The sequence below is a fragment of the Pongo abelii genome, chromosome 10 (assembly GCF_028885655.2).
Source record: "Pongo abelii isolate AG06213 chromosome 10, NHGRI_mPonAbe1-v2.0_pri, whole genome shotgun sequence".
NCBI classification, from domain to species: Eukaryota; Metazoa; Chordata; class Mammalia; order Primates; family Hominidae; genus Pongo; species Pongo abelii.
This window is the reverse complement of record NC_071995.2, coordinates 55,476,194-55,493,648: the sequence shown is the minus strand read 5'-3', so window position 1 is coordinate 55,493,648 and position 17,455 is coordinate 55,476,194. Positions and strand designations below refer to the sequence as shown.

General features: G+C 46.0%; 1 protein-coding gene across 2 annotated transcripts in view; it reads right to left on the bottom strand.

Annotated features, from left to right (window-relative positions):
* Positions 1-15,805, bottom strand: part of KIF5A (kinesin family member 5A) — a 37,230-nt gene extending 21,425 nt beyond the window's left edge. Inside the window, exons 1-6 of one of the 2 annotated variants that reach the window (XM_054526422.2) lie at positions 15,424-15,805; positions 1,979-2,066; positions 1,812-1,885; positions 1,294-1,398; positions 994-1,042; positions 531-586 (exon numbers count right to left, since the gene is read on the bottom strand). In XM_054526422.2, the coding sequence (XP_054382397.1) occupies positions 531-586; positions 994-1,042; positions 1,294-1,398; positions 1,812-1,885; positions 1,979-2,066; positions 15,424-15,552 (501 nt within the window). In that variant the 5' untranslated portion in view covers positions 15,553-15,805. 2 annotated transcript variants of the gene reach the window in all.
* Between the last annotated feature and the right edge of the window lie 1,650 nt (positions 15,806-17,455).

The window sequence follows — 17,455 nt, the reverse complement described above, 5'->3', positions numbered from 1 at the left end:
AACTTTGATTTGCAAATTAAATTGCATGCACGCTGACCAATGACCTTTCAAGACAGTATCTTTTCTTTTCTTCCTTTTTTTTAAAGACAGGTTCTCACTCTGTCGCCCAGGCTGGAGTGCAGTGGCGCAATCTCGGCTCACGGCAACCTCTGCCTCCCAGGTTCAAGAGATTCTCCTGCCTCAGTGTCCCAAGTAGCTGGGATTACAGGCATGTGCCACCACGCCCAGTTAATTTTTTGTATTTTTAGTAGAAATGGGGTTTCACCATATTGGCCAGGCTGGTCTTGAACTCCCGGCCTCAAGTGATCCACCCACCTCAGCCTCCCAAAGTGCTGGGATTACAGGTGTGAGCCACCATGCCCAGCCAAGACAGTATCTTTTCTGATCCCCTAGACTCTCCCTGGCCCCTAGGCACATCTCATTCCTCCAGGATATCCACCCTCCAACTTCAGGGTCACTGACCTATGCTCCTCCCCCACCCACACTCTCAATACACTGGCCGCACATAGGTGCCCCACACCCACTCTCACCTTGACAAATGGCACCCGGTTCTTGTCCTCGTGCACAGACAGATTTGTCTTGGTCACTGAATCAAAAGAATGCAGGGTAAGCAAGACTAGTACTTCCACCGCCCCCACCTGCATCTTGCAGTCGGCTCAGATGGTGGTTTTCTTCTCTATGCTAAAGGAAGACTCTCCCTGTGAAGCCTAAACTCCCTGCAAGAGCTGAAGGCTCAGTTCTTCCTCCTTCTCCTCCTCAGAGCTCCTGCTCCCTGGCCCCAGATCCTCTCGAACTGTTTATATGTAGTCCTTGGCTGCTAAGCTCATCTCCTGACCTTCTCAGTTTTTGGAAATTCTGGTGAATGGAGCCAAAGGACTTGGGTGCTGTGTGCCCTCTGCATCTCTTGTCAATTGGTACCTAATTCCAAATGCAATGTGAGCTCTTTTCTCCACCCTCCTCACACACCCTCACCCACTGGGACAAAACACTCACCATCCAGAAGGTCACGAATTTTGTCCAGGTAAATTTCAAAGTAAGAAACCTGGTTAAGAAGAAAGAAGGAGTGTGAAGTAAAGAGGGCCTATCTTAAATCTAGTTCAGGAATCCCATACTAATGTGACCTGCTCAAACGGTGGTGGTGGGAGGAAAAGAACAGAAGAGAACACCTTGAAAAAGAACTGCGGTAACCGTAAAAGGAAGTCAAGTTGGGGAGCCCAGGTTCTTCAGTGTGTTTATTTTAGATCTTCCCCTCCCAGTCCCCATCTGAATGCCCAGCTGTCGTGCCCTGGTCACCTTGATGTGGAACTCAAGGTTCTCATCCATGGAGTAGATGTGGTTGAAGATGTCTCGGGCAATTCGAGGAATGATTCCCATCAGCTGAGGGTCGTGCAGCTTTCCCTGGTGAGTGAAGGTATTTGAGAGTGAAGCTGGAGCTCAGGGAGAATGAGACAACTCAGCTGTATGCAGGTGAACACCAAGGTAAGAGTCAATAAGAAGAACATCCTAAGTTAGGAGATGGTCACCATGTCTGCCTTTTAGAGGAGCAAGGAGATAATTGAGTAGCCCTTTGGACTTCCATTGCTTTTCCCGATCAAAAGAAGACTGGAGTAGTGGAAAGGATGATCCATTGCAGTGGGTTGAAGGGAGATTCCATTAAACTTCCCCTAATATTGCCCTTCAGTTCATCCTCTGTACTCATCTATCTGCCTCTGGACCAGGCAATCCTTGATTCCTAGATCTTCCCCCACTGAGATTCCCCGATCTTCCATTAATACTCCTAGCCCCTCAACCACCAGAGCCAGAACCCTCACCTCCATGGTATGTGTTTTCCCTGAGGATGTCTGTCCATAAGCAAAAATGGTGCCATTGTAGCCAGCAAGGACATCTGGAAGAGAAAGTAGGGAAAGAGTACTAGTGGAGATAGGTCAGGTAGGAAATTGGGTGCTGAGAAGAGACATTCTAAAAATAAATCTATTACCTTTGACAATCTGCATGGCACATGCATGATAAACTTGCTCCTGAGTCGTGTTTGGGGGGAATACACGGTCAAAAACATATGGCTTTCCCTGGAATGAAAATAAAAGATATTAGATATCAACAGGCAGGATGTGAGGGAAAAGAAATACCACAACCTCCTTCCAGCAGCTGAGAAAGGCACCCTTTTCTTCAATGCCTTTAATGAACAGAAATGTGGGAGAATGGCCTGGCGTGGTGGCTCACACCTGTGATCCCAGCATTTTAAGAGGCTGAGGTGGGCGGATCATGAGGTCAGGAGTTCAAGACCAGCCTGGCCAATATGGTGAAACCCCGTCTCTACTAAAAATACAAAAATTAGCCGGGTGTGGTGGCACGTGCCTGTAGTCCCAGCTACTCAGGAGGCTGAGGCAGGAGAATCGCTTGAACCCGGGAGGCAGTTGCAGTGAGCTGAGATTGCGCCACTGCACTCCAGTCTGGCAACAGAGCAAGACTCCATCTCAAAAAAAAAAAAAAAAAAGAAGAAGAAAAGAAAAGAAATGCGGGAAGAATAAGAGAAACTAAAGGTACTGATGCCAGGAGTTGTGTCTGTGTGGTAGAGGAGTGTCGCACAGTGAGATTGTGTTAGGGGATCTTAGTCATGGTGTGATGATTGAGCACTCCACTACCCAAAACTCCTCCCTGGGAAACCAGATGAAAAAAGACAATAGGGCCACAGGTGATGAAAACTGAAGAACAATTCATTAACGCTAAAAAGTATCTCAAGCTAGAAATATCTTCCTCAACAGATCCACGTACCCTGATATGGAAAGATCTTCAGATGTACTAAGTGAAAGATGCAAAGTTAGTGACATATATGTATAGCATGTTCCCTACCATGTAAATGAAATTCAGTCTACACTGAGAGCCTCTGTGGAAACATTAACACAAGCTCTCTCTCTTTGTGAAAGGAATATATGAAATCAGATATGTGGGTCTCCCTTTAAGAACAGAACAAGCTTTAATTAAAGAAGAACTGTGGGCCAGGTGTGGTGGCTCAAGCCTGTAATCCCAGCACTTTGGGAGGCCAAGGTAGGTGGATCACCTGAGGTCAGGAGTTTGAGACCAGCCTGGCCAACATGCTGAAACCCCCATCTCTACTAAAAATACAAAAATTAGCCGGGCGTGGTGGCAGGCACCTGTAATCCCAGCTACGCAGGAGGCTGAGGCAGGAGAATCGCTTGAACCTAGGAGGTGGAGGTTGCAGTGAGCCAAGATTGCACCATTGCACTCCAGCCTGGGGGACAAGAGCAAGACTTCGTCTCAAAAAAAAAAAAAAGAACTGTGAAGCAAATCATTCAGACCTATAAATCCTTGTTTAATTCAGGAATATGTTGTAAATCACGTGTGCTGATAAGAATGATAAAGATACAAAATACTTACAACTTAGGGAGCTAACCAATGAATATATTTGATGGCTAATCACATTAGAGGTAAATCTCTGGGAAGAGTAAATGAGACAATGCTTGTTCTCTATCATAGGTGACTGACTTGTCAAATTGTTTTACTACAGAGTCCATCTTTATCCAATCGAAACGTAAACCTCAAGATCTACAGATGCCAGAGTTTGCAGAGTTTGGGAGATATGTTTTAACTAATTAAGGAAAGTTGTAAACCTTGGCTAGAGCTGGAGATGTGGCTCTAGGTATAGCAATAACATTGCATGAATATATACAGAATTTTTTTTCTAGAAGGAATTATACAAAAGTGTTAACAGTGGTTACTTTGAGGAGAGAAACTGAGAGAAAGGCTTTTATTTTTCATTTCGTATCCTGCATGCTTTACATTTTTAAACTACGTACAAGCATTATATTTAAAAAAAGTTTTAATGGCAGCCGGGAGCGTTGGCTCACGCCTGTAATCCCAGCACTTTGGGAGGCCGAGGCTGGCGGATCACGAGGTCAGGAGATCGAGACTATCCTGGCTAACACAGTGAAACCCCGTCTCTACTAAAAATACAAAAAAAAAAAAATAGCCGGGCGTGGTGGCGGGCGCCTGTAGTCCCAGCTACTTGGGAGGCTGAGGCAGGAGAATGGCATGAACCTGGAAGGCGGAGGTTGCAGTGAGCCGGGATCGTGCCACCGCCCTCCAGCCTGGACGACAGAGCAAGACTCCGTCTCAAAAAAAAAAAAAAAAAAAAGTTTTAATGGCAAAGAAGAGATAATCGTGTATTCTTTTCTTCTCTATATTTCTTTGTATAAAAGAAAACTAATAAACGTTTTTTAATATTAAAACAATTAAATCTGGCTTATAGAAAAAAATCCTACCTAAAATATTTATCCAGTCTCTCTGTGGTGAAAGCCTCTGAAGCCCAAGAAACAGAATCCACAAAGGAAAAGAAGTTAGAAGAGTGCTCTCTGTAAAGTACCAACTGATAGAACCTTTCTGGAGGACAATTCTATTAAATATTTAAATGTCCATACTGTTCATAGTCTGTACCAGGATTCCAGTGCTAAGATTTCCTTTTACAAAACACCTGCTGGGCTGGGCACGGTGACTCATGCCTGCAATCCCAGCACTTTGGGAGGCTGAGGCAGGCAGATCACTTGAGGTCAGGAGTTTAAGACCAGCCTGGGCAACATGGTGAAACCCCATCTCTACAAAAAATACAAAAATTAGCTGGGTGTGGTGATGCACACCTGTAATTCCAGCTACTCAGGAGGCTGAGATGGGAGAATTACCTGAGCTCAAAAGGCAGAGGTTGCAGTGAGCCAAGATCAGGCCACTGCACTCCAGCCTGGGTGACAGAGAAAGATCCTGCATCAAACAAACAAACAAACAAACAAACAAACAATCAAAAAAATCTCTCTATTTTCTTTTCTTTCTTTTTCTTGAGTCAGGGTCTCATCTGTCATGCAGGCTGGAGTACAGTGGCGAAATCACAGCTCACTGCAGTCGCAACCTCCCGGGCCCAAGCAATCCTCCCAAGTAGCTGGGACCACAGGCACATATCACTATATCTGCCTAATTTTGTTTATTTTTTGTAGAGGCAGAGTCTCACCATGTTGCCTGGGCTGGTCTCAAACTCCTGGGCTCAAGCAATCCACCCACCTCAGCCTCCCAAAGTACTAGGATTGCAAGCGTGAACCACCATGCCCCGCCTTAAAAACTCTCATAAATTAGTAACAAAAAGACAAAAACTAAACAGAAAAAGGTGAACAAGAACTAGAAACAAGCAACAGAAGAAGAAACATAAATGTTCAGTAATCATGAAGGTGCTCAACATTTTCCAAGAAAAGAAACTGAAATGGTAAAATTTCTTTTCACCTCTCAAACTGGAAAACAAAATTTGCATTGTAATACCTAGTGTAGATGTGGGTTCAAAAAAGTGAAAACTTTCATTATTTTCTGGTTGGAGAGTACATCCATATAACAATTCAAAAATGCATAATCAAAAGCCTTAAATTTTACATATCCATTGATCTAGAAATTCTACTTCTAAGAATTGATATCATGGAAATGAAAATTTTGCTACAAGGATGTTTATCATCACATTGCTTATAATAATGAGAAATTGAAGACGACTTAAAGGAGTAACATTTAGGAGACTGGTTAACCTAAGGAGTGGATTAAATTATAGCATATACATATATTTTATTCCTCACTGTTATTTAAAATAATGCCATAACTGGCTAGGCATGGTGGCTCACGCCTGTAATCTCAGCACTTTGGGAGGCCAAGGCAGGCAGATTACTTGAGGTCAGGAGTTCGAGACTAGCCTGGCCAACATGGTGAAACCCTGTCTCTACTAAAAATACAAAAATTAGCTGGGCATAGTGGTGCATGCCTGTAATCTCAGCTACTTGGGAGGCTGAGGCACAAGAATCGCTTGAACCCAGGAGGCAGAGGTTGCAGTGAGCCGAGATCGCACCACCGCACTCCAGCCTGAGCAACAAAGTGAGACTCTATCTCAAAAAAATAAATAAATAAAATAAAAATATCATGATAGAACATTAATAAATAAAACGTCAATATATCTCAAAAACATGTTGAAAGAATCCAAACACAAAAGAGCACATACTGTATTACTCCCTTCATATGAAGTTCAAGAATGGACAGAACTTATCTGTAGTGCTAGAAGTCAAAACAGCAGCTACCTGTATTGTGGTAACAACATACAAGTGGTATTTACAGGAAGAGGATATGAAGGAGCTTTCAGGAGTGACAGAAATGTTCTAGATCTTGATCTGTGTAGTGGTTACATGGGTGTCTACATATGTTATAAAATTCATCAAGCTGTTTGCCTAAGATCTGTACATTGTATGTAAATTATATCACTATCATAAATTATAACTTCATAAAATGATGTTATAGTGGCTCTTAAACATTAAAATACATTAATTAATATTAATTAATGCTCGACCTCACTGTTAATAAGCAAAATGCATATTAAAACTGTGAAACACCATTTTTACCTATGAAAGTGGCCAAAATAAAATAGACAACGCATTACACTGGTGAGAATGTGAGTAAATAGATATTCACACATACTGCTGAGGGTACGTAGAAATTGGAGACAACTCTCTGAAAGGCAATTTGGAAATAGCCTCACATTTTTAAATGCATATGCTTTATGACCTCCACTTCGAAAAATTTATCCTGTAGACATACTGCACATATGCAAAAAATATTTATACAAGGTCATTCAACTGTTTGTAATAGCAGATGATTAGAACAATCCTTAATGTCCACCAACAGAGGCCTGGTTAAATAATGGCCTGTCCCTACAACAAATTATACAGTTGAATGAGAGCTCATGTGCGGTGTAATCCAAGCCCTTTGGGAGGTCAAGGCTAGAGGATCCTTGAGGCCAGGAGTTGGAGACCAGCCTGGGTAACATAGGGAGACCCTGTCTCTACAAAAATTAAAAAAAAATAGCCAGGCGTGGTGGCATGGGCCTTGTGGTCCCAGCTACTCAGCAGGCTGAGGCAGGATGATGGCCTGAGCCTCGAAGGTGGAGGTTGCAGTGAGCCATGATTGCACCACTGCACTCCAGCCTGAGCAACACAGTGAGACCCTGTCTTGAAAAACAAAACAAAACAAAACCAAAAAAGAATGAGATAAATCTTTATGTGCTGATAAGGAAGGGTCTCCAAGACTCAGTATTTTGTTTTGGGTTTTTTGTTTGTTTGTTTTGCTTTTTGTTTTTTGAGACAAGAGTCTTGCTCTGTCGCCCAAGCTGGAGTGCAGTGGCTCCATCTCAGCTCACTGCAACCTCCGCCTCCTGGGCTCAAGCAGTTCTCCTGCCTCAGCCTCCAGAGTAGCTGGGATTACAGGCACCTGCCACCATACCCGGCTAATTTATGTATTTTTAGTAGAGATGGGGTTTTGCCATGTTGACCAGGCTGGTCTCGAACTCCTGACCTCAGGTGATCCACCCGCCTTGGCCTCCCAATGCTAAGATTACAGGCGTAAGCCACCGCACCTGGCCTAATTTTTGTATTTTTAGTAGAGACGAGGTTCACCATGTTGGCCAGGATGGTCTCCATCTCCTGACCTCATGATCCGCCCGCCTCGGCCTCTCAAAGTGCTGGGATTACAGGTGTGAGCCACTGCGCCCAGCGGAATTTTTGTATTTTTAGTAGAGCTGGAGTTTCACCATGTTGGCCAGGCTGGTCTGGAACTCCTGACCTCAAGTGATTCTCCCGCCTCGGCCTCAAAGTGCTTAGATTACAGGCATGAGCCACCACACCCAGGCTGTTTTTGTTTTTAAAGGTGCAGAATGGACGTATAATACGCTACCATTTGTGTAAAAAAAGGTATGCATGTATATATGTATTTGCTTATAAATGTATAGTAAGTTTTTGGAAAGATCCACAAGAAGTTGCCTTCTGAAAGGGGAACTGTGTGGCTGGAAAAGAGGTGTGAGAAGGAGAAGGAAACAATATAAACCTTTTCATATCCTTTGCATTTTGTCACATGTGCAGGTAAGACATTCGAAAGTTAAATTGAAAATTGTAAAATATAGCCAGGCATGGTGGTACATGCCTATAATCCTAGCTACTCAGGAAGCTGAGGTGGCAGGATTGCTTGAACCCGGGAGGCAGAAGTTGCAGTGAGCCGAGATCACACCACTGCACACTCCAGCCTGACTCCATCTCAAAAAAAAAACAAAAAAATTGTAAAATAATAAAGTTACGTAAAAATATTTAACAATGGCAAAATAGTAATAATATTTTGTTTGAGAAAAAAGGTTACAAAACAATATATAGTTTATGATATAATCTTATTAAAATTAACATATGTATATATGCAGAAAAAACACTGGAAAAATACATCAAATTATTATTAATAACAGTGCTTTTTTGGGGTGGTAAGATATTGGGTGATTTTTAGCTTCTTCGGTGTCCTTTCCTTTGTCTTTAACTTTGTTAACAATTAAAATGTATTAGTGTTGTAATTACTTTATTTTTAATATTAAAGAAAAATCTACCTTAATTTTGAATTGTAATTAATTCTTGAATTGTAATCTACCTCAATGTTTCTCCCACCCAGTGGCCAAGAAACAGAAACAAGCAAAATATGTCTATCTCAAGCCAATGCCTCTCATCTTTTTTTTTTTAATTTCCTTTTTCCTTTATTATGTGACATAAGACTTATTGACTTCATATCAGCATTTAAGTATGTTAACTTTATATAATAGCATTTGGGTTGGGGATTGGTGCATTTCCGGTTGTACGAAGGATAGTTGTATTATATTAGGTGCGTAATTATGACCTTATTATTGTCCTTATTTGAAGATTTGTATGGCCTCAGGAGATGCGTATGGGTTCAAGTTGATGAGGGGTGGAATTGTGATGGTTAATACTGAGTGTCAACTTGATTGGACTGAATGATGCAAAGTATATTGATCCTGGGTGTGTCTGTGAGGGTGTTGCCAAAGGATATTAACATATGAGTCAGTGGACTGGGAAAGGCAGATCCACCCTTAATCTCGGTGGGCATCATTTAATCAACTGCCAGTGCAGCCAGAATATAAAACAGGCAGAAAAATGTGAAAAGATGAGACTGGCTTTCTCATCTCTTTCCCACCAACAATCTCTATCCATGCTTCATGAAGCCAGGCACCCAGCCAAAGGGGATTAAATGTAACTCTCAAGCCAATCTTGTCCCTCCCCTCCCCCCACAAACACATGGGCACCAACACGCCAACCACCCCACCCCAGCCCCCACACACACTCCCTCAAAACATTCCCAGTTACAGGATTCTAGAAGGCTCCACAGACGCATTAAAATGGAGAGCGCTCTCCAAATGCTGAAGCCAATTATAGCCCCTTTTCATCAGGAACCCCTTTACCTCAGTCTAGGCTGGGAAGAAAGAAAAGAGCAGAGAGGGAAGAAGGAAGAGATTCTCTGATCTGTGAATCTAAAAGATACCCAAGAGCAGGCTGGGCGCGGTGGCTCACACCTGTAATCCCAGCACTTTGGGAGGCCGAGGCGGGCAGATCACGAGGTCAGGAGATCGAGACCATCCTGGCTAACACGGTGAAACCCCGTCTCCACTAAAAACACACAAAATTAGCCGGGCGTGGTGGCAGGTGCCTGTAGTCCCAGCTGCTCGGGAGGCTGAGCCAGGAGAATGGCGTGAACCCAGAAGGCAGAGTTTCCAGTGAGCCGAGATCGCAGCACTGCACTCTAGCCTGGGTGACAGAGCGAGACTCCGTCTCAAAAAAAAAAAAAAAAAAAAAAAAGATACCGAAGAGCTAAAAATTGGTGCATTTAGTAATCTCCTGAGCAGGGAAAGCCATGTGACATGAGATATGATTTCAGGAGTTCTGGGAAGGCCTGCTACCTACTTCTCTATTCTTGGCTGGGCTCTAAAATTCCAAGCCTGGCTCTTTATTTCTTTAAGTTTTTTTATTCCTTTTAAAATGTAAATTTCTTTTTTATTTTTTTCTTTCTTTTTTTTTTTTTTTGAGATGGAGTTTCACTCTTTTGCCCAGGCTGGAGTGCAGCGGCATGATCTTGGCTCACTGCAACCTTCGCCTCCCAGGTTCAAGCGATTCTCCTGCCTCAGCCTTCCGAGTAGCTGGGATTACAGGCGCCCGCCACCACGCCCGGCTAATTTTTGTATTTTCAGTACAGACAGGGTTTCACCATGTTGGCCATGCTGGTGTCCAACTCCTGACCTCGTTATCCGCCCGCCTCCGTCTCCCAAAGTGCTGAGATTATAGGCGTGAGCCACCGTGCCCAGCCAATTTCTTTTTTTAATTTTTATTTATTTATTTATTTTTGAGACAGAGTCTTGCTCTGTTGCCCAGGCTGGAGTGCAGTGGCAAGATCTCGGCTTACTGCAACCTCTGCCTCCCAGGTTCAAGCAATTCTCCTGCATCAGCCTCCTGAGTAGCTGGGACTACAGGCAGCCGCCACCACGCCCAGCTAAGTTTTGTACATTTGTTTTAATTTTCTATTGATTATACTCAGGATGAATTAATTTTGCCTGATTTTTTTTTAATTACTGCTCCTTGTACAGCAGGGCTAGCCCATGGGCAGTGTGCCCAGAGAAAAGTGATCTTTTCATGAAAATAACTAGACCAGTGGTCTTCCACTTTTCCTGCCCATAGACATGGGAAGCACCACCATTACTTACAGCTCTCATAACACACAATTACTATGAATCAGACTGTAGTATGTTGTGAGAGGTTTCTTATCAGAATCTGGGGGAGTATATAGATAGTTAGCAAAAGCCATATCTGATGTTATTCTCCCCTGCCTCTGCCCAGGCCACTCCGTGGGCGATGGATCACAACCTTGATCCAGATTTTCTTGAAGGCAGGGATTCCCTTTAAATCCCCAACACCAAACACAGTCCCTGGCCTATAGGATTCTAACGTAGTTTGGATGTTTGTCCCCTCCAAATCTCATGTTGACATTTGATCCCCATTGTTGGAGGTGAGGCATGGTGGGAAGTGCTTGGCTCAAGGAGGTAAATCCCTGATGAGTGGCTTGGTGCCTTCCCCATGGTAATGAGTGAGTTCTCGCTTTATGAGTTCATGTGAGAGCTGGCTGTTAAAAAGAGCTTGGCACCTCTTGCTCTCCCTCTTTTTCCCTGTCTCGCCATGTGATTCCTGCTCCTTCTTTGCCTCCCACCATGATTGGAAGCTTCCTGAGGCCCTCACCAGAGCAGATGCTGGTGCCATGCTTCTTGTACAGCCTGCAGAACTGTTAGCCAAATATACCTCTTTTCTTTATAAATTACCCAGCCTGGGGTATTCCTTTATAGCAACATATAGAGGACTATGACAGATGCTCTTCATAAATACTTGTTGACTAAACATAGATTATTGACAAGGAAGGGAGCAAGAAGATACTTGGGATCTGGAGGTTTGGATGAAACAATTAGTAAAAAGGAAAAGTGTTACCCACTTCCCAATTTTGTCAAAGCTAGCTTGTGGGGAGATAGCATATAAAATAGTGATAATATCTAACTTTTATTGAGGGTTTACTGTGTGCCTGCCATGTTACAAAGCAGTTTATACGCATTATCTCATTTAATGTTCACAGTAATCCTAGGACATAGATACTATTATTATTACCCCTTTATAGATGATGAAACAGGCTCAAAGAGGTCAGGTAGCTTCCCCACAGTCACATGGCTGAGAAATGGTAGAGCACAGTTTCAAATTCAGGCAATCTGATTCCAGACCCACACTGCAAAGTGATCCAAGAACTGAAATGCCAACACTGTGTCAGAGCCTTATCAAGGCTTTTCCTTCCCCTACTCCATATCCCCCCTCCTCACATTTGGGCATTTTTCCAAGTATTTCCAGACAGAACTAAAGCCTTTCACCACTCCCTTTTTCCAACCTCAATCCCATTTTCAGAAGTATGTAATTCTGCCATCCACCCTCTCTACCTCCAGGTAATCGAAGACTCTGTGAGTTGTTAATGAGAAATAGTCACAGAGTCCCTCCTCCTCTTAGAAATGTCCCCGAGATCCAATCTCTCTCCCACCCCCAGCAGTCTAAGTGCTCCTTATAGCCTTCTCTGAAGGGCCTCTCTTCAGAGTCCCACAGTCCAGGGTTCTTTGTTCTCCTTTAATCACACTCCGAGCCTCCCTGGTGTCTCCTCTTCCATTTGTGTATCCCAGCACCTTTCTGTACTTTTCTATCATGTGTGCTGACTAAAGCTAATTGGGGCTGAGGGTTTAAGATCAGGGGTCCAAAGATGACCAACCTGTTCAACCCTCTGTAAAGCACTTGGTATAAGCTGAACTTCAAGTGCCAGGCCTGATTTCCATAGTGACACCCGTGGGGATTGTTGCCATGGTAATGCTGGAGAGACACTGGCCTCAGTGAACGTTACTTCTTGTCTCCATTTTTCTTTATGAGACTCCCCCAAAGCAAAGGAGAGCCCTGCTCCCCACTTCAGATATCAAATCCCAGGCCACCCCAAACAACACTGATTCTGCTCCAATAACCCTGCAGGTCCCAACCTAGCTTTGCCAAGTGAGGTGCACAATGGTCCTAGTTTCTTGCATTAAGAACCCACTTAACCATTGGGAGACCTGAGGGAGGTAGCTGTGTACACTTGAATGAAGGGGAAAGAGAAAGAGTGTGTGTGTGTACGTACGTGTTTCTTCACTGTCATCCCTCCCACATCTAGTACAGATGCAGCAGCCCAGACAGCAGGCATTGGGACACTGCTGAGAAAGACCAAGGAAGAGGAAGACAGATGGGTCTGGCGAAAAAGTCACACTGGATTCTGAGTGTGCAAAAGCAAAACAAGATGGGCACCACACATAGACGGTGACCCAGACACCCTTCTGCTATGACTCAGGCCATTAACTTTGGCTAAGCCCCATCCCCCAGGTTCCTGGAAGAAGTCAGAGGAGTAGGGGAGAAAAAAGGCACACAGAGCTGTCTCTCTAGCTTATTCTCCTACCCTCTAACAAGCAGAACAAAGCCCACAAACAGAAGGGACTCTGAAGCTCAGCGCTAGCCGCAGTGCTGCAGAGGCGAAGGGGAGAGCAGTCACAGGAAGGAGTAGGGGCTGCATTGGGAAAGATTCTCTCTCCCACCTTCACTCTTTCCGCACCTTCCCAGACATCCTGAAGTAGCCTCCCCCATTAATTCCTAAGCCAGCTCCCGACCTGGTAGGCTCCAGAAAGAGCTAGAGGAGAAAAGAGAAAAAGGAGTAGGAGTTTCCTTCCCTTGTTGGGACCCTCAAGGGTCTCCTAAAAATCATGTCTCCTGTAGCCCTCATTCCCTAAATGATGAATGAATATTAAGTCTGAAAAAGCAAACTCCAAGGATGTTGCCTAAGACAAAATGGCCCCCCGTAAGCATTTATCTTCAAGTGAGAGATTGACAGGGAGGGCTAGGGTGAGGGAAGATATGAGCAAGACAAAGGTACAGCCCTACAGATATCAGGCAAAACAGACAAGGAAGATCCAGCTGTGGAGCTCAGATGGAATCTGAATTGGCAGGGGGCCTGGGGCTTCTTTTCATCTTTCCTCCTTGCCCACCTCCCACTGTGTGTCTCTCCTGTTTAGCTGGGCTAACAACAGATCGACACCACACCCCTCTTACCAACATCACCCCCTGCCCCATCCCACTATACCAGGATGGCCCAGAGAGCCTAAAGGAGTTGGTTCAGTCTTACTGGAAAAACCTTCCAGAGCAAGGAAATTGGGCCTAAAAGTTTTGCCCCCCATCATCACCCCCCTCCTGTTTCCCAGCCTTTATGTCTCAGGGGGATCTTAAGCTCCAACTCTCACAACTAATGCTGGCTATCCAGGACACTCTGAGAGGCGTCCTCCAGAGTTGATCCAGGAGTTGTTTTGTGGTTGTTTTGTTTTGTTTTTAGCCCAGCCAGACTGAACAGACTGCAGGGCCAGCGAGGTCCCTGAAGCAAAAAGAAACAGAGGCCCTCTCCATGTGGCAAATACACACACACACACACACACACACACACACACACACACAGAGAGAGAGACAAAAGCATCCATTTGAGTTAACAGTGTGGGTAAGGGTGCAAGGTGGTGACAGACTGGGGCCCTTGGGGACCAGTAAGCAGGTCTCCCCCAAAGCATGTTTATTCAAAGTCCCATTCTCACTGACTCAGAAGGCCCAGGCTTCCTCCCCTTCTTTCCTTCATTTCTTTAACAAGCGTGTGTCCAGGTGCTCTGTGCCAAGCACTGTGGATAAAGATACATAAGAAGCACCTCTGACCTTGACTGCCCTCGTACATGCCCCTCCCTCCTCAAGCTAGTTTTTGTTTCCTGGCTCAGCACCCCTCAAGCCCTACAGGACTCGACCCCAGATCTTTTCTCCCCACACACAGCCTGAGGTCCCTACCAACCTCAGGGGGAGTGGGCAAGGCCTAGAATTTCCCTTTGGGCCATTACAGATAAAGGTGCAGAACAGAAACCTGGGTAGGCAATGTGATAGGAAGAGATGGGAAGTTTGCAGTCACAGATTTAGGTTCAGATCCATGGATGAGTAGCATGACCTTGAGAAAGTTATTCAAGTTCTTTGGGCCTCAATTTCTGCATCTGTAAAATGGAAATATTGATACTACTTCCGAATGTTGTTTTGGGGGTTAAATAATATACATAGAGTAACAGGCCCACTGCTAATATTAGTTCCCTTAAGATATCCTCCTTGGGTAGGGCTGTCATGATGAGGTAGAGCTGGATGGCTACTTTCTATTGGATCCTCAAGAGAAAGGATGAATAAGCAAGTACTTACTAGGATCTCAGGGTTTGGGCATTTTTCTTTAGGGGGGTCAGTTGGGGAATCTGAAACCCTCTTCCTACTGTACCTGGGACCAAAAGGCAGATCTGACCTTAGGATTCCAGAGGCTCCCCCCAAGATTGGGTGTGGCATCAATTATTTCTTTCCCAGTAAACCCTGCATCAGACCTACTCCCCACAACACACACACACAAATCCAGGCTATAACTACTTTAGGGAATGATGGAAGGTTTGGTCTTAGAGCCCACTTCCATCCACACTCTACAGAGACCCTGGACTGCTCACCTCCCATCTAGTCCATCCAAAAGTCTTCCGCCTTAACCTTCCGGGAGGTGGGGGTAGAGATCTGAGCCAATAACAAAGGGAAGATGCGCTTTCTCTTGGGGAGCGGGTGGTGGAGAAGGGGAAAACATCAGAAAAACATGGGACTGGTTCTAACGGGTGGAGACGCTGCAGAGAGCAGCAAAGGGGAGCTGGATCTCCCGAAGGTAGGAAAGCAGCCCCCTGCCACTCTGCAGAGACTCGGCCGCTGGCCTGGCCAGGCCACACCCAGCCATCCTGATGCAGGGGAGAGGAGGGGCTGCGGGGAAAAGGATGAAGGATGAGCGGCGGGGAGGGGGAGCAGAGGGACCGGCAGAGACTAAGGCTCTGCGGAGGGCGGGGAGATTCAGCCACCTGCCCCCTCCCCGAATTCCATCCTGGGCGACACTCACCCCAATAACGACGCTGTCGTCCCCTTGGAAAATGGGGATGAACTTGTCTCCCCGCAGAATCTCAGCCTGGTTCAGGGGCCGGAATCGGCAGAGCACCTTGATGCTACATTCGTTGTTGGTCTCCGCCATGGTGGTAGCCGGCGTGGGGCTGGGAATCTTCTTGAGCTGCAGGGGTGGTGTGTGCTCCAGAGGAGAGGGCTCTCAGCGGAGGCCGAGGCGGAGGACAGGTGCTCAGTCTCTGGGGGCAGAGTTGAGGGCGCCCGGGCGAAGCCTGGGGAGCAGGGCCAGGGCGCGCTGTCTCTCTCCTGCGGCAGCTGGATGCGGGCGACCTGGGCGTCTGGTCCTCTCGGGCTCTCTGCCTCTCCGCCCCTCGCGCTGCAGCGCCGCGCTGCGGGCCTGGGCGGGGCCGCGATGGAGGAGCGGGGGCGGGGCTCCCTCCACTGGGGACGCTGGCTCGACGTCGACCCCCGAAGGGTGGGACTTCACCGTTCCTCTCCTCCCTCCCCCACCCCTAACGTTCGGAGATAACCTTGCCCTCGACCCTTCCCCATCCAACTCACTGCATCGCACCCCAATACACCCGACCTGTTTGTCCCTCCCTCAGACTCCACCCCCTGGAAGGGATAAGGGGAGTGAGGTGGGCCTGGTCGCCTGTGTAGCGAAAAGGGTCAACAGATCTCCCTCTCCCTTTATTCCAAGGCATTCCCCAACCCGTCATCTCTCCAAACTGGGATCACACTTCTCATTCTCCCCCTACGCCCATCCCATGCCCCACACGCACGGAAGCTGGACTCCCAACCCACTCAGCTTTCTGGGGGGACCCCTGCCTGTACTCCTATGGAGTTGGGTGTCATGGGAGGTTCTGGCTACTCCCTTCCCCTTCCACATCCAAAGGTGCACTATACTGTCTCCCCAACGTACACACCAGGTCCCCAGTTTCAGGGAAGATAAACTCCCATTCTGGGTTATGGGAATTCAAAAGCAGACACAATACTTATTTTTGTGTCCTAGTTTGAGGATGGGAGGAAGATGGGTAGTAAACATTTTTGCAAGAGAAAGGGAGTCAGAAAGCAGTGAAGGAGGGGCAATGATGGGGATGGGTAAGGCCAGAGAGACTTTGAAGTCTAAGGCAACGCCAGCATTTGGGTTTCAGGCAAATTCAGGTACCTACGGGAGTGTGTGTTTCCTGTCTCAGTAACCATTGGAGGATAGAGTCCCAATACTTCAGCCCCCTTCCCTGGCCAAAAAAAAAGGTGTGGGGGAAGAAAAACGAAAGAAATGCCAAGCCCAGAGATTCCTTGTCCTTCCTTCCTTTGGGTCAGACTCCTGCTGCAGCCCCTGGAAAGAACCACCAAGAAGCTGGCCAAATTGATTTTTCACCACATCACAGACCTCTGCTGGCCAACAGAGAGTTGGACTGCAGGAGTTGAGGTTCTAGGCAAAGGGGAAGGGCAGGGTGGATGGGAGAAGGAGGAGGAAAGGAAAGTTCTGCTCAGCAATTTTCTGGTGAGTGGTTAAGGTCACTTAAGACACTATGGGACAAAAGTAAGAGGCTGATAGCCTGACCAGACAAGACCTAACTATTCAGAACTCGGGGGGTTTCCCACATTGGGGCTACACCTCTAACCTACCTTGAATCTTAAGGGAACTGAAAGAAAAGAGTGCAACATAAGGAATGGGACAGGAAAGCTGTAGGACTATGGAGAAAGGGATAGAGGCTTGGGGAGGAGCCAGGAGAAAGAAAGACAATGAGTTCCGAACTCAGGAACTCTCTAGTCACTTGGTTTGGCACAATTTCTAAGTGTTGCAGCATCCTGCAAACTCAGGAAACATCCTGGGAAACATCCCATCCTTAGGTCCCCAGGGGCTCCAAGGTGGCATCTTTAGTAAAGGGGTTTCAAAATGCCAGTCCATGGAGGGTCACTGGTCAGAGACAAAAGTTCACTGAGTATGCCCTCACCTCCAAAAGAACAATGGTGTGTTATTTTTTTTTAATATAAAGCTGGATTTGATAAGTTTCAAAGGACTATCT